We start from the raw sequence: 23,882 nt of genomic DNA, 5'->3' as shown, positions 1-23,882 counted from the left end.
CTCACTCGAACTCCTACACATTAAAGATTTCCTTTAATTACCCTTTCATACGCATAACCCCCTTAAGGGTCAACTTTGGTCAAATTCAAAGTCAAATTCAACACCCTGGTCAAAGTCAACATTCTGGGTTGACTCAACTCGCCGAGTTGATCCATCAACTCGCCGAGTTCCATCAATCATAAACCCTGAAATCGCGATCCAACTCGTCGAGTTTCTCCTATCAACAAAATCGGGACTTTCCAACCCCACTCATCGAGTCCGTCCTAAACTCGTCGAGTCTTTCCTTTTTCAAAATCGGGGCACTTCGACCCAACTCGTCGAGTTCTTCAATCTGTTAAGCTTTCTTAATGGATTAAGTCACTACTCTTCAGATTTAAGAACCATACTTCAGATATAGAATGGAAATCTCCTTAGAAGGGTAAAGTTTCCAACTTTACCCGTTAATACCCTTCCCCAAGGTGTACAAACATAGTCTGGACCTTAGAGACTAGATGAATACGTAAAGCCTTCAATTTTCCCTTCATACATGGCCCTTTGGAGCTTAAAAGGCCAAAATGGTAGACAAAAGGTTGCATGGGGCCTCTATGGCCATAAAGTTTGCACCTTTATGCCATGAAAGCCCTTCAATACTGTAGATCTGAAAGGGTATTCACTTGGGACGTCTATTTCCCAAGGATCAATATATTTGGACCAAAAACCTAACAAAAGTGTTAAGAAAGAGATCTAAACAATCATTTGGCAAGTTTGAGACTTGCTTACCAAAAAGTGACGAGGATGAGGTGAAGTTTCTGGATCTACAAACTTCCTTCTTGACTCCTCAAGCTTCTTCTTCTTCCACAAGCTTCAAACACATAAAACTCTCTCAAGGATGGCTCACAAAGTCACACAATGCATTAGGGTTTTGAGATTTAGGGTTTGGGACTTGGAGCTTGTAAATGAGGCCAGCCTATGAAGGGTAAGGTGTTTAAATAGGGTGCAAAACCCTGGAAATTAGGGTTTTATTTTGTAAGTCCTACTCGTCGAGTTGAGGCTCTCAACTCTTTGAGTATACTTTACAACCCACGTCCTATTCCATTCCAACTCGACGAGTTTGGGGCCTCCAACTTGTCAATTTTCTATACAAAAGTGAATAAAATTTTGAATTAAATACATACCAGGAACCGGGCGTTACAGTTTCGGGTGGGTATTTCTAGGCTTTTAATGATTTAAAAGGAAGATACTTAAACTAAAAAACCTATTTTTTTTATTATAGCATTGTACTTTAAAAAATTAAGTTGTTAAATTATAATTTAGTAGATTTATATCTTAAATTTTTCATTTTTTTCCGATTATATTATAACATTTTGTTTTAAATAACTTATTAGAATTGTAGTATATTTTTGTTATTTAATGCATCTTATTTTTCCATACTTTTATTATTTATAGCAACTTATTTATGTAGTCTTTCTATTATAGTATTGTACTTTATATAATAACTAAATTATAACCCGCGTTAAACACAGGGGAACGCATAAAAAAACATACAAATGTCTACAAATATTACATAATAATTATTAAAAAAAAAAGTTATGGTTATTGGTATTCTTAAAATGTGTGGAAGATACATTGAAATCGATAAATATTTATAATCGTTGAATGACCTCTTTGTACATAACATTTTTTGTTTTATTAGTGGAACGACATTCTTCGTCACATACAAGTACATTCAAAATCATAGATAATTACATTAGTGTATTTTGAAGAAATATTGATGGGTAAAACATTAGGGACAAAACTTTTAGCTTTTTTTTCCTTGAAGAAGATGAATCGTCACTTGAATCCATCACTTTGTTTTAGTGTTAACGTTGCTTATAAAATTTCAATATAAATATAAAAGCATATAGGTAAGTTTTATTATTTTATATGAGGAAAGTAATAATTATAATGGGGAAACATTATCTAAAAATAAATGCAAGAAATATTTTGAAGGAAAAAAACCAGGATCATTAAAAAATTTATATGTAGAAAATAAAATTTTAAATTAGGTGAAATTATAGATGAAATTAATGATGATTAAATTGGTAGGTTACGATTGGATCCGATTTTGGAAAGTTTAAATTTGACAAAAGAAACTTGTAAGTTATCAAATTAAAATTTTTTATGGGTATATAGAAAATACAAATTTAAATTTGATAAACGAACACATAAGAAATAAATGCTTGAAATATTTTTGGAGGGAAAAAATCAGAATCATTAAAAAAATTTATATAAGGGAAATACAAATTTAAATTGGGTGAAATTATAGATGAAATTAATGACGATTAAATTGGTAAATTACGATCGGAATCCGATTTTAAAAAGTTTGAATTTGATAAAGGAAATACGTAAGTCGTCAAAATATAAAATTTTAAACGCGGGGAAACATATAAAAATATATATATATATATATAAAGTTATAAAAAGTCACACAATAAAAAAAATATATATCCTAATAAATAAGAATCATTTTGTCACTTGTCATTTTCTCATTCATTTTGTCACATGACAAATTTTGGTACATTTGAATTAACTATTTTTTCACTTGTTATTATTCTATGTTTTTCAATTATTTAAAAATGTTACTTAATTATATTGTTATATAAGCATAAACATTCTAATTAGACTATTCATTCCATAATAAAATTACTTAATTTAAACATATACTGACAACCAATATACCGGTTTTTCACTGTATTAAATATTGATAACTATTTCATTTATTCAAATAAATTCATAGAGTATAATATATGGAATGTTAAATGTTATATGAATTTAATTTTAGTATATCATCAATGGAAATTCTTTTCTAAATCATGATTGTTTTATTTTAAATTGATTATGAATATAAGTGATAGCTTTTATGTTTGTTCTTATTTATTTGGTGTTCACAAAAACTTTGCATTAGACTTGGCATAACTTTGAATAATTTTGGTATATCATCAATGTAATTTGTTATATATCTTTCAATTAGAAATATCAGATAATGACATTTCATTATTATTGTGTTAATTTAGTTTATATATTACATTTTTACTAATGTTAACGGTCTTATTTTTTTTCTAATAACCGTGACGTTTTTACTACTTGTACGTTTTACAAATCTCCTAATATCTTATAATTTTTTTTATCTTACTTTATAATTTTTCATAACTATGCTATTTTTAAGATTGACTGTCTTAAATACGAAACTTTGTTCACTGATTTCGACCAAAAAGGGTTTCCCATGACTGAGATATGACCTTTCAAGGATAGGGACAGATTAGGGAAAATGATGAAATAAAAGCTTTGGTTTTTTAAATAAAAAAACATATACGCACATTGCTATTAACTAAATATGTTAAAAACAAAATAGAAATTACAATGCACTTTGTATTCACTGAACACAGTTACAACAACTAGAAAGAAATTTAGAAATTGCAATTCAAAACATTATAGATTAAAGTCAAAGTACATTGTTATTAACAAAATCTGTTAAAAACCAAAAATTGTGGGAAAATATGTCAAATTAATAGCAGTATAATATTGATAATTAAAAACACTGAAGGGTAAATGGTAGTTTTCAATCATCAACTATCATGCAATCCAAACAATCTCAGAAAAATTTAATTACATAAGACACACATACATACATACATACATACATACATACATACATACATACATACATACATACATACATACATACAGTTAATCAAAAGTCACTATGCTTTTCTAATGGACATTTTATCAAACATGTAGAGTGCAACATCAAATGCAAGGTTAAAAAGACAAAAGTAAAAGATTAAAAAACTAATACTAACATTTATAATCAAGATTATTCATGCATTCAAAGATCACAGTCAAATACAACACTAATGAGAATCAAAAAAATCAAATACAATTAATAAAAGTTAAGAACATCATATTAAAGAAGGAACCTGGATGACGAACGTGATGCTGCAAAGGGTGATGTTGTTCGAACGTGATGTTGCAAAGGGTCTGAAGAAAACATAATGTACAAACAGCAGCATATGATTTACACATAACTTTCAACAATGATTATGGAAAGGATATCAAATTTCGAATTCATTGATTCTTTGAAATTGAGCAATGATATCCCGTAATCTTGTAGATGCGTTTCATATAATAGATATAAATTGAAATAATATATGAAAGGTGCCAGCTAAGAACATAATTTTAATTAGGAAGGAATGAAATTTACTTTCAAAAATTATGATGAGGTTTAAATGAGTTGAATATATTCCTTTTATAAATGATGTTAACATTAAATCAATTAATCAAACTTCAAATTTAGTCAATATTAATTTACTTTAATTTTATTTTGGGATGTCATCATCAAAATGATCTAAGGGTTGAAATTAATCAAGAAAACACAATGAATGGCCATGATTGTTGAACGATGTCATAAGGTTTCTTTTTTAAAATGTGTGTGTGTGTATATATATATATATATATATATATATATATATATATATATATATATAAAGATGTGAATTATAGCATCCTCCCTCTCTCTCTCTCTCTCTCTATATATATATATATATATATATATATATATATATATATATAGTATTGTATTTTTTATGATTTAAAAGGAATAAACTTAAATTAAAAAAAGAATTACTTTTTTTATTATAGAATTGTACTTTAAATAATTAAGTTATTAAATTACAACTTAGTAGATTTATGTTTTATATTTTTTTGATTTTTTTCCAATTATATTATAACATTTTATTTTAAATAACTTATTACAATGTAGCATCCTATTTTTTGTTTTTTAATTTATAGTATTGTATTTTTTTATTATTATTTAAAAGGAAGAGACTTAAATTAAAAAACTATTTTTTTACTATAGAATTGTACTTTAAATAATTAAGTTATTAAATTACAATTTAGTAGATTTACATCTTATATTTTTCGTTTTTTCCAATCATATCATAACATTTTATTTTAAATAACTTATTAGAATTCTAGCATCCTATTTTTTTGTTTTTTGAATTCTAACATTGTGAATCATAACATTTTGCATACAAATACATATATACACAAATACCAAATACATATATACACATACCAAATACACATACATATAATTTCTATTTTTATGCATACAAATTAATATACATATACACATATATCCAGATACCAAATACACGTTTTACATATATATATATATATATATATATATATATATATATATATATACACACACACACGCACACACCAAATACAAAATACACATACACATATCAAACACACAATTACATGCTACTAATTTCATACTTGACCATAAAAACCTAAATCAAGGAAAAATCATATACAAAAAAAGATATGAACAAATTTTGATACATTCCCTATTAAATACATATATATACTTTGACCATAAAAACCTAAACCAAACAAAAATCATACACAAAAAACTACAAAGTCAATGGGTGAAATCACATTTACTAGATATACATACTTATGCATTCAATACAAACTCAAACACATATATTCACATTCACCATATCCTACCAAATACAAACACATGCGTATACAGTTCTTGTGACCGGAGAAATGCACCTGTGGTCGGAGAAATGGAAAATTCGTCAGTGTTGTGATGGTGGTGGTCGCCAGAAAACAACCCTATTGTGGTTGTGGTGGTATGTCGTCAGAAAACAATCCTTATAACATCAAAATTGTTGAAATTAGGTTCGAAATTAGGGTCAAAAGAGAAAAAGAAAGATAAAGGAGGGATGTCGAGTACGTTACCGTCACCGGAGATGGCTGAAGAAGCTGCGTTTTTGTCGTCCAACATCGAGTGACGTTTTTCCAGCGAGGTGAGTGGGAATAGAGGGAAGTGGTGCCGCCGGTGAAGTCGACTAGTCGCCAACCGGTGAAAACTGCCACTCTTTGCCGATGACTTGTCTAGTCGTTAGAGAAAATGTAGAGAAATTAACTGGCAGCAGGTAACGTTGATATGGGATAAACTAGTAACAAAATGGGCAACACCTTTTGGGGAGACGCCTTTAACGTCGACATTAGGGAAATAGTGGCGACAGCTTGGAGAGAAAAACACATGCTCTTTCTATGTGAGTGTAAGCCGTCGTATAAGGGAAAAACGTAGGGTCAAGATCTCTTTTGGGGTGGTCACACGGATCGACAAAATTAGCGACAACATGTCGTCGCAATTGTCGTCGTCTCTATTGCTTCATGCGAGATGAAACACTAACCAATGGATCATTTATAAACGAACGGTCATGATTCATTTTCATGTGGGACACTCGGATCGCTGGTGGCATGCTATTATCGACACCACTATTAGCGACAACAAGCACTTTTAGCGACAACAAAAAGCGTGTTTGTCTATTGTCGTCGCTAAAGGTGCCTCTCATCACTAATAATGTCATCACTAATAGACTTATTTCTTGTTCTGATATTGCATATTTATTTCTACTACTCTATTAATTTACCCGATATGGGACTCATACTAAGCAATATACAATACATCAACTATTACTATACACTAGTATTAATGAATTGAATACAATACAATCAGTAACTACAATAGTACAACTAACAACAACAACAACATTCATAGTTTTAGCTTATTCGCTTCTGCCCCCCTTGAACTTTATTTAATCCACAAAAATACACTTAACAACAACATTCTTTGATTTCTACAACCTATAGTCAAACATACCAAATTAGGCATTCTATTTTATTTATTTCCAAGTTTATGATTGAATTATATTAAGAAATAAACTGAAGGATTGTATAGATTGGATACACTCAAGTATAAAAAATAAAAAACAAACCAAGAACAAAGAACGAAGATAATCACAAAGATGCTTTCACTAAGAAAGAATATTCTCACAAAGATAACATGTCACAAAGACGGTCACCAAGACTTACATTAGGGTTTCACCCTAATGTTGAATATATACAATTATAGTAACTGAAATCCCTCTAATTAAGGGGTGTATACCTATCTAAGTAAAAGTATGATCCTAATCACCAAGATTACAGATCAGGTATCTATTATATATATATATATATATATATATATATATATATAGAGAGAGAGAGAGAGAGAGCTAGGTTCAAATGTTTTTAGCAAGTATTGTGTGCCTAAATGCACCAATGAGAATTCAAGAAATAATAAACAATTAAATAAATCATTTAAGAGTATTTTGGACCTTTTATACTTTTAATTAAGGAAATAATTTAATTGAATCTTGCAATTAAGGAAATAGAATAAGTATATTTGACCTAGCCTCTCTCTTAAATCCTGTCTAATAAAACCTCCATAATGCTCAAACCCTTTTCACTCCTAGTTCACCAACCGGAAGATACGATTGAAAAAATCTTCAAGGCAGTCAACGGTTCTTCGTTCCTCTCCCGTCGTCGACAGCAAAGAAGATCAAGGGGAAGATCCCCCGGTGCTCATCTTCATCAGATTAAGGAGGATAAGCACGATTGGAATCAAAAATCGGGAAGCACCTCCAATGATTCACCGATTCGAAGGAGGAGGAGGAGGAAAATATCAATTCCATGAAATCGTTTATCGCTAATCGAGTTATCTGTCATCAAAATCGATTCTAATCTTATTAATTGATTTTGTGTTTGAACTAAATCAATCTGTTGAACAGAAATCGGGGAAAAGCAACAGCAACAGATGGCGGTGAAGAGGTGCTCGGTGCCTATTGTGGAGTCTGCAAAAGGAGGTGAAAACAAAGGCAACAGGGGATTTTAGGTTGTCAATGACACCACCAAGAAAATGAATTGGTATGCTCTTGTACTAATCATAACATGTTTTTTAGTTGTATCTCCAGTTCTTGACCACCAAGAAACTGAATTGATAAGACTCTCACTAATTTTTTTTGAAGAAATTGAAGAAGCACACCAAGTGTTCGATAAAATGCATAGTTGAAATCTAGGTTTTTTTTACTGGTTCTGGTCATGTTATTTGGTGTAAAAATAAACTATTTGTTAATTGTTACTAAGAATTTCAATTGGAATTCAGATACTTGTGTAAATGAATTTCAATGTCTGCCACATTCTATTAGAATGGTTAATTGTTTATATGCATTATGATAGAATTTTGGTTAATTGTGTATATGTATTTGATAGAATTTCAATGTCTGTGACATTCTATTAGAATGGTTGTATTGTGTACTTCAGAATTTATAATATGTTTTTTTTAGTTACAACTTAAATGAATCATTCTTGCAGAATGTCTTTTAGAATGATGTTAGTAACAATCATCAATTTGATGCCTATTATTCGCAAAAGATTTTTAAAAGAGCATTTTGTAATGTTTTCTGTCAGAATTTATTTATATAAATGTATTCTGTAAGAATGTCTTTACGAATGTTTGTTAACTAGTATATTTGTTTAACGGGTAATACTAACGAGTAATGTATCTTATTCTTTCAGAATTGCATAGAGAAGAAATTCAATATTGATTATACAAGAAAAATATTTGGAATCGAGTTCAACAACAAGTATATATGCGAAGATCAAGTGGATTATACGGACCACTGAAGAAGATCAAGTGTATTTGTTCAATAATTATATATTCAATAATGCTATTTTTTAAGAATTTTATTCATCTTTGATGATATTCTTTTAGAATATATATAACTATTTTAAATGTATAAGGATATTAGTCTGTAAGAATATGAATGAATTTGTTTTTTATTTCTCAAATCAAATATCTGCACTGGAAATATATTCTGCAAGAATAAAATCGAAAATATATTTACTAGTTTATGGTTGGCATTCTATCATTCTAACAAAATAATATTCTATTAGAATAAAATTCTGAAAGAGCATCATTCTAACAAAAATATTCTGACAGAATAAAATTGGTAAAAAATTGAAATTGAATTAATTAAAAAATTCAGATTTTTTTAAATTAGGATAATTAATCATCCCTAAAAATCCGAAAATTTCCTTTTATAAATGTAGTTAATTGTCTAAAATACCCTTTTGCTTAAAATTGTGTGATTATATGCTACATGTTACCCCATTGTAATATCATACACTCTCAAATCATGTCCATTGATTAATTTCATCCGTTGGTCCAGATCTGTGCATTTTGGCACACAATACTTAGTAAAAACAAAATAACCTAACCCTATATATATATATATATAATTTCCTAATATACAAACAATATATTCCTAATATATAATGATCACCAAGATCGTGGACTTCATGTTGATGCTAATCATTCTGGAGTTGGCGTTGGCGCTGACGCTGGTGCTGACATTGGCGTTGGCACTGGCGGTCAGCTTATAGTGTTTGACTTATTAGATCATCAGGCGTGACCTTACAATATCCCCCTAACTGATGATGTCAAAACTAATCTTCAACAAAGTCTTCAATTTTTAGATTAAGGAGATAATGAGTGCTCCCCTGAGAGTAACAACTTTCTTGCATTTTGAAATTATCTCCCCCTAAGATGTAGAAGCAAGGTAGAAACAATCAACTATACTTCCCCCCCCCCCTCTTGGAATCAGTAGAATCAACCTTTATAATTTACTAGGAGAAATCAAAGTGACATAATTGCAATGGAAATAGTCAACGTATCATGAGTTGCAGCGGAATGATAGATGATAAGGAGATGATAGAATCGTGATATATGTTCCCCCTTAGATAAATAACCTTTGACTTTTGATCCCCCTTAAATGAATAACCTTCTTCTTTCAAGAATGTTTGTTATACTTATGAATGATCAAGTGTCAACATAGTAGAGAAAAAAGATTACGTCAATGCCAATTGCCAATGATGTAGAGTTTCTAGCGATTACGACTATAAAGGGCAGGAGATGAATTAAAGAGTCGTACTGCAACTGTTGAAGAGAGATCAGAGATAGTACTAGAGGAAGCGATAGCGGACAAAAGAGCTCAGAGAGCAGTGCCTTCGAGTTCTTAAGAAGAAAAAGAAGATCCCAGAGTTCTCTTTCTAGGTTGAGGAGATTGATTTTGCTTTTACACAACTGATTGACTGATGCAAGATTCAAAACAAGTGTGGGAATGTAATACACATCTGTTAAATATATATATAAGGAGTGACAATAAAACCAACATCCTCTACTAACATAGGTTTAGCACTAGCATACATAATAGAGGCAGGTGTACGAGATGATATCGAAGAAAAAGATGACAAATGTGGTGATATGTGATGAGATTCACCAGAATCCAATATCCAAAAGGATGAAGGAATACTTAACGTGTTGGTTGAAGACAGACCTGAATAAGACATGGAAGCTAACATGGCAGTTGTATTGGCAACAATGAACTGGCTGAACTGCTCAACAATCTGGAGATCCAAGGCTGATGGTGGCGTAAAATCTGATTCATTCTCAACTGAAGGTGAAGTAGCAGCGTATTATGGTGGCCTAAAGATGGAAACAAGGGACATAACTGTCTAGAAGACATGTTCTGTTGTGAAGGCTGAGATTGTGTAGGTGATCTTGTTTGTTGTTGTTGTTGATTTCCCTTGCTTATCAGCAAAGGACAACTTGTCTTCCAATGGTTCTTCTTACTAGGAATGAGCAGTTTGTCCCAAATCCTGATCCTGTACCGGAACTGGTACCGAACCGTACCGAATTTAAAAATATGGGATGGTACTCTGTACTCCACATACATGAAATTTGGGAATCGGTATCGTTGATACTGATACTAGTACCGAAAACCGGTACCATTCCCGGTACCCGTACCGGTTCGATCCCACACTCATCTCTACTTCATACAGAAAGCACACTCATCAAATGCAACTTTGGGACATGGTTTGAAGACTAAGGTCGTTATGGAACAGAAAAGACAACGAGAGTGATTGTCTTGGGACCTTTGTCGGCATAGGACTTGATACGAGTTTCTTCAGTAATCAACTTATGAACAACCAAATCAACAGTGGGAAGAGGTGTGCGATACAAGATTGATCCATGCAAGCCTTCAAAATCTGAACGTAATGCCATCAAGAACTGAACGAAATGTTGTTCTTCCCTTCTGTCAATATAAGGCTTAAAAGCCTTCAACACATCGGGTTCTGTAAGAGCCAACTGATCCTAAAAATCTGACATAGCTGCATAAAATTCCTGAACACTAAGATTGTTCTGTTGTAGGGCTCAAATATCAAACTCTAACTGATACTGCTTTGCAAAGTTAGACTGAGTATACAGCCTAGCCAAGTTATCCCAAACCGTCTTTGTTGTGTCATACTTCGTCAACTGAGTACCAATGGACTGGATAACAAAATTATTAATCCAAGTAATGATCTTGGAGTTATCAGTCTCCTATGAATCCAATAAGGTTCCATAATTAGCAGCCTTCTCGTCTGTTGGTTTATTTTGTCACCTGTAACAATCCCCCACATAGTCTTGGCTCGCAAGAATTTTTTCATAACATAACTCTAATAGGCATAGTTTTTGCCATCGAGTTGAATACTAATGGACTGAAGATAATCATCTCTCGGGGCCATATTTCAATATCAGTCAAACAAAAATAGCAGTAAATACGAGTAGCAATAGCAACAATCAAGATCTAGAAATCAACAAAACCAACAGACGAAACGAAAACCTTGAAATCGACAAAACGAACAAATCAAATCAGACGGAATACATAAACGAGCAAGAAAACCATACCAAAAATTGCGAAAATTTTCAAAGACGGGGCGCGCTGCCCCCTTACCAACGCAATGCAGTCTATAACTCGCCCCTCAAAAACGAAAATATTGATAATCAAATCGAGCTTTGATACCATGTAAACTATCAGGACATAAAACAGTCAAGGTTTTATATTATTATCAAATGAGAAATACAAGATACAATGAAAAGAAAAGACAAAATATATAAACTAGCTAATAGGCCAACATAAGACCTAATACAAAATAAAGCTTGTAATCTTATTAAGCTAACATCAATCAAACCACATACCCCTTTCTATACTATGAATATACATTCTAAACGCAAAAGCATATATCGACATATTAAAAAAAAAAAAAAAAAAAAAAAAAAAAAAAAAAAAAAACAATGGAAATCATCTATTAATACCTAAACCAAAAAAAAAAAAAAAAAAAAGTACGTGTTCCAAAGTAAGAAAGATGTATCTCGGCTTAAAATCAATATCTCACTTATGAAATCTCATCTATGTGATACTTCACTTACAGAATCTCATATTCTTACGGCTAGGCAAGTATACAACTAAAGGTCAAAGACAATTCAACCTAAAGACACTACACTTGCCTCATTAGAAACCTCTTCTTGATTTAAAACATTAATTATAGATTGAAGTTCTTGCACCACTTCTTTCATATTTGGTCTATCCCCTTTCTTCTCTCTCAAACAAGCAAGAGCAAGCTTACAAAACATCTTCACACTAACCACCACTGGACCAGGCGGCTCCTCCCCAACCAACCGCCGATCCACCACCTCCATAACCGAATCCGACCGTTGAGCCACATAAACTGCCAAATTCACATCCTCCTCCCCTCTCTCAAAATCAATCGCCTTTTTTGTAGTCAAAACCTCAAGCAACACAACCCCAAAACTATAAACATCACTCTTATCAGTTAACTGATAGTTTCTATAATACTCCGGGTCCAGATACCCCAATGTCCCTTGAGCACAAGTTGATACATGACTCAACCCTGGCCGAGCCAGTCTCGAAAGGCCAAAATCGGAAACTTTTGCATTGAAGTCATCATCTAAAAGTATATTAGTTGACTTTATATCACGATGATAAATTGGAGTATGAGCCGAATTGTGAAGATAAGCTAACGCTTCGGCGGTTTGTAAACATATTTTTACCCTTAATTGCCAATTTAAAAAGTTGGAGGACTCTTTGTGTAAATGTTGATAAAGGGTACCCTTGGAAATGAACTCATAGATCATTAGTGGCTGTTCGGCTTCAATACAACAACCCAAAAGTTGAACAAGATTCTTGTGGTTGACTTGAGAAAGAATCGCGACTTCATTAAGGACTTGTTGTGTGCTTTTTATGTTGCCTACTTTTGCAGATTTAACGGCTATGATCGTGCCATCTGGCAGATTGCCTTTATAAACTTCACCGAATCCACCGATTCCTAAAATTCGATCTTTTGAAAACCCGTTTGTTGATGTCTTTAATTCTTTTAACGTAAACATTCTTGCGGATTTCATCCCGGAGTTCGATTTGAACAACTCTTCTCTTTTCTTCGCCACCTCTGCTTTCCGGCGAATCTTTCTTGATTTTCCGATTGTCACGGTGGCCATCACCACCGCCGCCACAAAAAACAAGACCACCCCGATCGAAATCTTGACCGGAAACCCGGTTTTTGAGATACCCTTTTTCGAGCAGACTCCGAGGACGTGATCCCAATAATAACGTCGGTTACAAATACATCGGGATATACCCTTTTCGGTAATTTCACACTTGGACTCACCGGAGCAATCGGTTTGAGTTTTACAAACGGGTTCCGGCGGTGGGGCCCATTGAATCTCAACCCCCTCTTCCCATTCTTTTGCGGGTTTTTCATTTTCTAAATTTATAATGCTTCTAAAAGCCCGACAACCGGAGGAATGCAACCGGATCTTGTAAGCCGACGGGAGACCTCCGGCAATGAAAGTACAACATGGGTTGATTGTATTTGCACATTGAAGAACTCGGGCAGGGTCAACCCTGCCCGAGTTTTCCAGATACTCATGACAAAGACTAGACCGAGTACAATTAAGAGGGGACACAAGTAAACGAGGGGAACAATTGAAGATGAAAATGGTGTTTTGCGATGATATGTTGAATGGGAGTGATTGGTTTAACCATAGTCCTTCACTAACCGGGAAATCTTGAGTAATGCATTGGTTAGGTAACCATGGTTGAGTTTGGATCACTAGTTTTTGAGTTTGGGGGTTGATTTTGAGGACAAGATATGAAGTTCCATTTAGGGCATTGAAGTATAGTTTTTGATTATGGCATTTGAGAGTGTAATCGGGATTGCCACAATTGGGGTTAGTGCTTAATGGATATGGGACTTTTTGGAGACCACAATTGGGACAAATTTTTTGAGATGAAGAAGAGTAGAAGAAGAAGAAGGAAATGAGAAAGAAAAGAAAAGTCATGGTTTGGGATTTGAAGGGAAAGAGAGCAATTGGAAAGAAATGGGTGTGAAAGGGGTGAAAGATAGAAGGATAAATAAAGGGTAAAAAGATTGGAATAAAGTGGCTTTTTTTTTAAATAAAATATGAAAATGCGGTTTAAAGAATCTATGTTGAAAACTACTAAAGTTTGTGGGACTTGAAAGTAAATTATTTCTATGGAGGAAATGTTTAGAATAAGGAATGCAAATGACTAAGACATGACATATTGCATTTGATACATTTTTTATTAGATGTTATGAGGCAAAACTCACAAAAATAGAACAATAAAGATTCATTCTAGAATGTTTATATGTATAAAAGACAAGAATACCCTCTTATTTTCATTATAAAAAATAACTTATTTTCATTATGAAAAATAACCCTCGGTAGCCAATTAAGTTCCATCCTATCTAATACTGTTGCTTTTTATTTTATATATACATAAACAATGAGTTTATAGAAAAAGTCAGGAATATATGACTTTTCCATTAAAGTTCTAATTTTTACAAATTTGTCTTCATTTGTTTTTACCCTTAAATTCCCCAAACGCATCTCAAAGGTGAAAAATAAAAGGAAAATTACTTATAAGGTGAAAAATAAAAGGAAAATTACTTATAAGGCAACGAAGTTTACAAACTATTCAGAAAACCCAAATTATGTTTTATTTGTTCAAGAAAACCCAATGAACTTAACATTTTGTCTAAAAAAACCCAACTAACTTATATTTTTGCTTAATTTTCATTAGGGTCAACCAACTAATGAAAGTCAATGAATGACATGACTTATGATATGAAATTAAATATCAGAAAAATGATTTGTAAGACCAACAAAGTTTCGAAAACCGTTCAAAAAACTTCAATCATGTTTTGTCTGTTCATAAAAACCCAACGAACTTAACATTTTGTCTAAAAAAACCCAACAAACTTACATGTTTGTTCAATTATCATTAGAGGCAACCAGATTCATAAGGTATACAATTAGTTGGCAAATGACATGACATTATATTTAATAACATGGAATAAATAGATTAGAATTGTCCTTTATATATCGATTACGTCTGTGTTCGATCTCTTGTAGTGGATACTTCTTCTTCTTCCTCTCAATCGTTGATGTCCAACTAAGATCTACAAAGAAGATATTTGATATACAAACCCTTGTGGGTATAGAGACCCTTCTCGGATCTAGATATCTAGAACGGAAGGTCGTCTAGAGAAAAAGTTTAGAGCTTGTTCCAACAGATGGATAAGTGTGACTGAAAATTCTATCATGTACGTCTTTTATCTATTTGTTTGGTTCCTTCAAAAACAAGAACTTATTAAGATAATCAACCAAATAAGTTCTTGTTTTTTATGAAACCAAACAAATAGATATAAGATGGACATGATAGAACTTTCATTACACTTATCCATCTGTTCAAATAAGCCCTAAACTTTTTTGCTGGATGATCCTCTGTTCTAGATGCCCAAATCAAAAGTGTGTCTACGTCCACAAATGTTTGCATCATCAAATACCTTTTTTGTAGATCTTGAGTTGAACATCAACGATTAAGAGGGAAAAAAATAAAAAGTAGCTACTACAAGAGATCGAACACAAACGTCGTTCATTTTTCTCTTCTCCAAGCCCTTAATTGATATATAAAAGGCAATTTTAACCCGTTTATTACATGTCATTAAATATAATGTCATGTCAATTGTCAACTAATTGTATATCTAATGAATCTGGTTGCTTCTAATGAGAATTGAACAAAAACATAAATTCGTTAGGGTTTTTTTAGACAAAAAGTTAATTTCGTTAGGTTTTTTTAAACAGACAAAACATGATTGAAATTTTTTGAACAGTTTTAAAACTCCGTTGGTTTTACAATTCATTTTCCTAATATCTAATTCAACATCATACGTCATGTCATTCATTGACTTTCATTAACCGGTTGACCCTAATGAGAATCGAACAAAAGTGTAAGATGGACTTTTTTAGACAAAATGATAAGTTCATTGAATTTTCTTGAACATACAAAACATAATTATGATTTTTTGAACAATTTGGAAACTTCGTTAGGCTTATAAGTCATTTTCCCAAAAATAAATCCATTCTGCTACAAATTTGTGAAAAATCGACAAAAAAGTAGAATATGAATATCTATGGAATTGACAAAAGTTCTTGCATTAAGGTTTATAATTATATACCTTCCATGAAACATCAATGTACAAGATCTAATATCACAAAAAATATGCCACGTAGTAGAAAAGTAATGGTAGTCCAAGAACCTACAAAAAGCAGCTTCATGGTCCCGAATAAAGTGATATTTAAATATAAATAATATTCCAATTTTTATCATGACACGTGTCACCCTATGATCTTCTCTTTGTACAACAAAAGGTAATATAGAATATTCATGTTACCCTTCAACTATTTTGACAGGAGTCCTACAAAGGATAAATTCACATTTAGATTAATTATAAGTATTTTAATTTAAATGCAAGGGAAATATTGAATAATGTTTTTGAGTAATTTAATTTTTTATACTTACCCAAATGGACTTTGTTTGATGGACAATAATTCAATATCTATCTGCATTGTTTAAAAAAACAAACTTTTTGTTAAATTTTTTTTTGAAGAAACTGAAAATTACTTTATAGAGGAAAAAAGGATGAAAGGATATTATAGAGAATATTTAGAATGATTGTTCAAATGGGTTTAAATGCAAGAAACAGCAACGTAATTTCAAATATTTGTTAATTATAGCATAATACAATTAGTAATTTTAAAAATCTACACAATTATAACAATTTCATCCAAATAAAAAGTAAATTTTATTGGTCTAATCGGGTAGATTTTACAAGTTAGTAATAAAAATATTTGTAAATAGAATCTTAGTTTAAAAAAAAAAGGGCAAATTACAGTTTTAAGATTTAACCATTAACACTATATTTTTTCAATTAAACCATAAAAGTTTAATACATATTTTTCATGGGTAAATTTCCAAAAGAACCATTTTGATTTAATACACTCAAAATGGTTGAAATGGAAAAATGTCAGAAACTTTTATAATTTGATTAGAAAAAATAAAGTATAAGTTGTTAAACCTTAAAATTGTCAAAATATATATATATATATATATATATATATATATATATATATATATATATATATATATATAAATCTTTAATTTTCCCTAAACAAATGAAAGTACATTACTATTTCTTGCATTTAGCCCTATTCAAAAGGGGCCCACACCATTCAAGATGTGAATAAAATCTCAAGTGAATCCGATACACAAGAAAAAGTGAACACAAGTAGGCTTGAATGCTTGATATGTGATAAGAACTTTAAGATAAAGATATCCACCAACTTTAAATTTTTACATTATGAGAAGGGCATTTACGTCATTTCACACCAGTAGTCATACCTCAATGGTTGCATTTGGAGGAATTTCTTGCACACCTTTGCTTCCATAAGCAAGTTCTGGGGGTACAATCAGCAGTCGCTACAAGAATTATATAAATCAAATATTCAAATATTCAAAATCCAGGGGGTATTTGACTATTTAGCTTATAGTTGAGGGGGTGGTTTTGACAATTGCTGAAAGTTTAGGGTACCTGGCCTCCTACTCGCATGCCTTGGACACCTAAATCTAACCCTTTAAGGACATTTCCTCTTTCAGATTCACCAACATCAAACCCGTAAGGCTGAACAAAGAAAAAAAAAATCATTATAATTTTTTTCCACTTGTACATTATTTTTTTCCAATCAAACCAAAAAAAAAAAATCAAAACAATGATTATTTTGGAAAATTATTTATAACTTTTATGGTTTGATTGGAAAATTAAAGTAATAGTGGTTAAAACCATAAAACTGCCTTAAATATAATTATTTTTTTATTTTGTTATGTGCCTTTTTTTTATTGCAACATTCTACTTTCATTTCTTCCAATTATGGCAATGTCATTAAGATACGAAGCAATTTTTGTGGCTATAATAAGATAAAATAAGAAAGTAGAATGCTATAATAAGGTAGAATTTTCAAAAAAAGAAATGAAAGTATGTTGCTATTTCTTGCATTTAGGTTTTTAGAATTTAGATTTTAACTCTCCTTACCGTTCCACCACCAACACCCATCCCTTGTCTACTTGTCATAAAAGTGATGTTTCTCCATTTAGCAACATAATGTACCTACAACATCAGTGTCTATATATTTAGCAATGTACTTTATATTTCTTGTCCATTTTATCAATATACTTACATCTATTTACTTACGGGTTGTTTGATAGTTGCTGACTGAGTCAAGTTCAGACTCAACCAACGAGTCAGAGGCTGCTAAGTGTGGTATCAAACAGTCTAAATCTGACCTGACTTAGTCAGACCCAACCCAGTAAGAGGCATATCAAACAACCCTTTATATTTTCTTTACGTATAATAGCAACTTACATATAAATACAATTCATTACTCATATCAGCAAAATAGTTACATTTCCTTACAAATGATAACAAATAAAGTATAATGACTATATATATAGGTAGAAAAATGTAAAAATAAAGTACATTGGTATTATTGGTGGAGAACTGTAAGTACATTGCTACAACGGATAAAAAATAAAGTGCATTGCCTATATTGGTAGCGAGAGTAAAGTACCTTTTTGACCTTGAATTATTAAAAGAGTAATACAATGAAAGGACTAAATAGAAATATATTTATATATATTATATAGGCACTAGAGTTATTTAAGTTTGCAATAAGAGATAAAAATATAAAATTGGGACACAAACCGTACTGCAACCCGAGATCCCTTCACAGCTTCGACTCCATTTCCAACCTTCAAATCGTAGTACCTAAACAAAATTAACTTATAATATTAATTTTTTATTATTATTATTTTTGACAATAATAAATGGAGGTTGAAAAATGGGCGTGTTGTGTAATTGGTCAAAATGGGTCGGGTTGACCCACTAACAATTTTTGTTTATTTTTGGGCAAATGAAAAAAAAAAACATTTTAATTTGGGTAATCTTGTGGTTTGACTTTGACAACTAGTACTTTTTTCTTTTTCCAATTGAACCATAAACAATTTCAGACATTTTTCCAAAAGCTATAATACAAAATTGAATTTAATATGTTCACAAAAACTATAATACAAAAATGGTTTTTCCTGTAATTTGCCCTTTATTTTTAAACTTTATAAATAATTAATGAATTTAATATGTTCACAAAAGCTACAATACAAAAAAGAAAGTCTAAATTATAAAACGATTATGGATTAGAATACACTTTCGGCAAATTTCGACCCATTTTTTTTTGTAGCTATTTAGTTTAGTAATTAAGGGAGTAATTACAAAATTATAATAAAACTTGTTATTAAACCAAAAATGGAAAATAATCGTTGTTTGTAGATAGTAAGTTACTAACTTTAGCCCATTGGGAAGGCTTGTGTATTCACTCTCAGGCACTTTTGCTCCCTTAAGCTGCAATAAAGATAATAAAAACACTTATAAATTGTAAGAAATGTTTGTGTAAATAATTAATTTATATATAATATTATAATTAAATAATTAATAAGGATCTCACAGCTCTTCTACTTGTACTAACAGCATCAGCTACACCAGTGACACAAAAACCAGCAGCTGTTCATTGCAAAAATTAATTTTCAAGCATTAGGCACATAAATAATAAATTAAGGAAAACCCTAAATTACTATATTACCCCTCCTTAAATTATGTCTTTTTTAGTGATATTGTCTTTTAATACCTTGAAGTTTGCATTGTTTTAAAAGTAACACAACCTAGGGTTACATTCTGATGCTAATAACCAAATCAATTGAGAAACCAGATTTAGGGTTCTATATGCAAATTAAAACCGTAGCAAATTGCTCACTTTTTAAGGAAAATGATATCAGTATCATAAATGTGAAGGACAAAGAGAAGTAATTCACTGAATAAAGCAAAACCAAAACCTGTAGCAAGAAAACAATTCATGAACGCTCTCCTCCCCTCAATTTGAAAAAATGGTGCATCTGTAGCGACAGAAGCTTCTGACGAAGATGATGAGCAATTACATGAGAATGCAATCCTAATTTTATGGGGCGATCCCTTTTCTGCAAATTAAAGAGTAAACCCCTGAGACAAATAGACATAATCATTTATAAAAGAAAGCGAATAGGATAGGTGGATATACTTACTTGAAGTGGTAATGGAGGACAAAGAAGGGGTGAGGAGAGACGGTTTATAGGGGTAAAGAGAGAGTTCCATGGGAGTATTGGAGGTGAGTGTTACGAATTGGGAAGAACGAAGGAACATTTTGGGATTTTTTTGGTGAGGTATTTGTGTGTTTGTATGCATGAAACTATGAAATGGGATTAGGATGGTATCGTGAATATCATCCACATTTTTTGTGGTATCAAAAAAATAAAATAGAAAAATAATAGTAATTTCTGTATCATATATAATCCAATGGTAATAAGCTTTTAATTTTGATATTAGTTTTTTTTTTAATATACATATTACATGGTTGTATATAATCGCTTAAAAAATATAAGAAGGTTTTAATTTTGTCCACGTTAGATCCTTCAGATCTTTTTTTATACATATTATATCAACATGGTTTTTATAACCGTTCAAAAAAGATTATTCAAGTTTTAATTTTGTCCACATTAGAGCCATATTTTTAATATTTTTATCATTTCATCTAACTCTTTTACAATTTATATTAATATCTAGTTAGATGACTTTATCATTTTATCTTCTCATTTTAGTCGTCCATTCACCACAACCACTGTTTCAATTGAAAGGTTACATAACAATCTTTTATCATTTTTACAAATAAATAAATAAATAAATATATAAATAAATAAATAAATAATAATCAAAATATTAATGATTAAGGTTATGTTTGGCGCGCCACAGCTAGCTGATAAGCTAATTTATTTTTCGATCTTTTTTAGGTTGTCATGTTTGGCAAGCCGAAAAATTGTTTATAAGCTAGCATTTTAAAAAAACTACTTCTACTAGTTTTTTAAAAGTTTTTTTTAATTTCCAAATATAGGACTTAATTAATTAAGAAAACATATTTTTTAAATGTCATTTATATCATTATATAAATTTCAGATAGCTTATAAGCCAGTAATAAGGACATGGTCAAAGTAAAAGAGTATTTTCGAAAAATAATGTGGTATCCCCGATAAGTAATGGTGTATCAGGGATACCCCATTGGCGGAGCCATTACTTATCGAGGATACCACATTACCTTTCACGGATACTCTTTTACTTTGACTCTGGCTTCGTCACTAACTTATAAGCTATCTGAAATTTATATAATGACATAAGGGCATTTGAAAAATATGTTTTATTAATTAATTAAGTTGTATATTTGAACATTAAAAAAAACTTTTAAAAAACTAGTCTAAGTAGCTTTTTAAAACGCTACCTTATAAGCTACTTTTTAGCTTGTTAAACAGGACAACTTAAAAAGATCGAAAAATAAACTAGTTTATCAGCTAGCCGTGACGCACCAAACATAGCCTTAATCATTAAGATTTTGATTTTTATTATTATTATTATTATTATTATTATTATTATTTTAAAAATGACAAAAAAAAATTATGTAACCTTTCAATTGAAACCGTGGTTGTGGTGAATGGGCATCAAAAATGAGAAGATAAAATAATGTAGCCATCTAACTAGATACTAATATAAATTATAAAAGAGTTAGATGAAATGATAAAAATATTAAAAATAAGGACATAATGTGGACAAAGTTAAAACATTATTACCCCTCTTTAAATAGTTATATACAACCATATTGGTGTAACATGTACAAAAAAAGACCTTAAGGATTTAATATGGACAAAATTAAAACATTATTACTTTTTTAAACAATTATATACAACCATATTTGTGTAATATATATTTATATATATAAAAATAAAAATAAAAATAAAAATAAACTTAAGGTCCTAATATGGACAAAGTTAAAACTTTATTACTCTCCTAGCTCATTAACCCTAATTGGAAAAGACAAATCTTTCACAAATGGTTTCTCCGATTTAATTTTTTTGGTTAAGGTCCTTATGTTTTTAAAACTTTTCATACATAGGGCGTGTTCGGTAAAATTAGCTGGTAGCGGATAGCGGTTAGTGGGTGGCTGGTAGCGGGTAGCGTTTGATTTTGGAGCATTTTATTGAAAGCTACTATATGTAGCTTTTGATTTTGGAGCATTTTATTTAGGCTAAAATATAAACACTCCTGTCACCGAACAATTTTTTTTTCTTTTTTACTAGTGTTTTCTTAAAAGCTAAAAGCCAGAAGCTCTCAAACGATGCGTGTCGAACACGTCCATAGTCTTTTGGCTAACAACACATGAGGAATTCATGAAGTTTTGTAAAACCTAATATCTTTCTCTTCTTCTCTCTTAAATAACAAACCATACTCATCACCCCCGTCTTCTTGTGTGCATGTTTTGTTTCCAAGATCACCGGTAAAATCGAAATCAAAGAAGACTTAAGAAGTTTGATACGTAGCACTCCTTCCATCCTTCCCCTAATCACTAACCAAGTCAGCCCATCCCTTTCATTTTTCTAGAGTTCAAGGTCTGATCTTAAGGAAGAATAGATGAAATGGGCTTTTTCTGTGATGTCATGTTGTGTGGAAATGATGGTTATGATGAACAATAGTTGAGATCAAGGTGAGAATACGAAAGAGAACTTCGGTGTCAAGAAGATGGTGTGATTCTGGTGTGGTCATTGATTGATGTAGGGAGATGGATGTGGTGGTTTGACGAGTCTAATGGTTGATGAGAGTGAGATGAAGACATTTTGGATAAGATGATGACGGTTGTTGTATGATAATTTATTCTAGTAGTGAATGTAGGTTTGCATTTGTTTTAGTCAAGGCTCCACCTTCTCTCTTTCTCTATACAGTAATTGTCGTACAAAGCTCAAGAATAGAGGAATTTCCTTCCCAAATGCAATAGTGATTCTTCATGGTATGTGTAGCGATGGATTGGTTCAAGAAGCAATGACATTATTTGGTGTAATGTCTTAAAAAGGATTTATCCTTTTAAGCAAATAAGAGATGAGAAAAACCAATGAAGTAATACTTTTAGTTGAGAGCCAAAAGAGAATGCAACTAGAAAGAGCCTACTCAGTCTCATTAGAAAATTTCCTCAATACATTTTCATCATTTTTTTATAGGTCTTGGGTAGTGTTGTGAAGTACAATACTATTAGGTGAGTTTAGATATTTCGTAGCCAAATGTATGGACGCAACAACACCTCGTAAATTATTTCAGGAAGATGTAGACACAATGGTATTGTATCCCAATGCATTTAATGGTAGGGTTCTTGTTTAGGATTTGTTTAAAGCGAATGGTTAGATGATGCTCTTGAATAGGGACGGAAAAAAAAAACCTCATACCTGATGGGGAACCCGAAACTTGCACCCGGTTTAACCGAGGAATCCCGAAGTTGACTGGGGATGGGGATACCCCTAATCCCCAACCTTGGATTTTCCCTAATAGATATTAATATATAAAAATAATATAAAACATATATTTATAGTAAAATTTACAATAATTAAAAATTGATCCAAGTAACTCAACTCATTAGTAATTACTTGCTTGAAATTACATTTTTCTTCTTCGTTTATCTAATTTAACATCGTGTATGTTTTTTCGTCTTTGGTTTATCTATTGTTACCTCAAATATAACTTTGATAAAAAAAATTATACTCTACGTAAAAGTTTTCTTATTAAAATAAAAAAAACATCCATGATTC

The 23,882-nt window shown here is 31.2% G+C and overlaps 1 protein-coding gene and 1 pseudogene across 1 annotated transcript; both read right to left on the bottom strand.

Moving 5' to 3' along the window:
* Positions 1–11,910: 11,910 nt before the first annotated feature.
* On the bottom strand, positions 11,911–14,200 carry LOC145086281 (wall-associated receptor kinase-like 20 pseudogene; annotated as a pseudogene).
* Positions 14,201–16,266: 2,066 nt separating this feature from the next.
* On the bottom strand, positions 16,267–20,469 carry LOC145086280 (FKBP-like peptidyl-prolyl cis-trans isomerase family protein). The gene is made up of 10 exons (XM_079024031.1): positions 20,292–20,469; positions 20,067–20,207; positions 19,682–19,737; positions 19,523–19,578; positions 18,891–18,948; positions 18,217–18,291; positions 17,719–17,808; positions 17,529–17,606; positions 16,650–16,690; positions 16,267–16,545 (listed from the first exon to the last, which is right to left on the bottom strand). Exons 1-10 carry the CDS (start codon positions 20,449–20,451, stop codon positions 16,518–16,520), a joined length of 783 nt encoding a protein of 260 aa, XP_078880157.1. The 5' UTR covers positions 20,452–20,469; the 3' UTR covers positions 16,267–16,517.
* Positions 20,470–23,882: the final 3,413 nt, after the last annotated feature.

The sequence above is a fragment of the Lactuca serriola genome, chromosome 2 (genome assembly GCF_051521515.1).
Source record: "Lactuca serriola cultivar US96UC23 chromosome 2, Lser_US96UC23_V15, whole genome shotgun sequence".
Lineage (NCBI taxonomy): Eukaryota > Viridiplantae > Streptophyta > Magnoliopsida > Asterales > Asteraceae > Lactuca > Lactuca serriola.
This window is presented reverse-complemented; position numbering and strand designations above follow the sequence as displayed.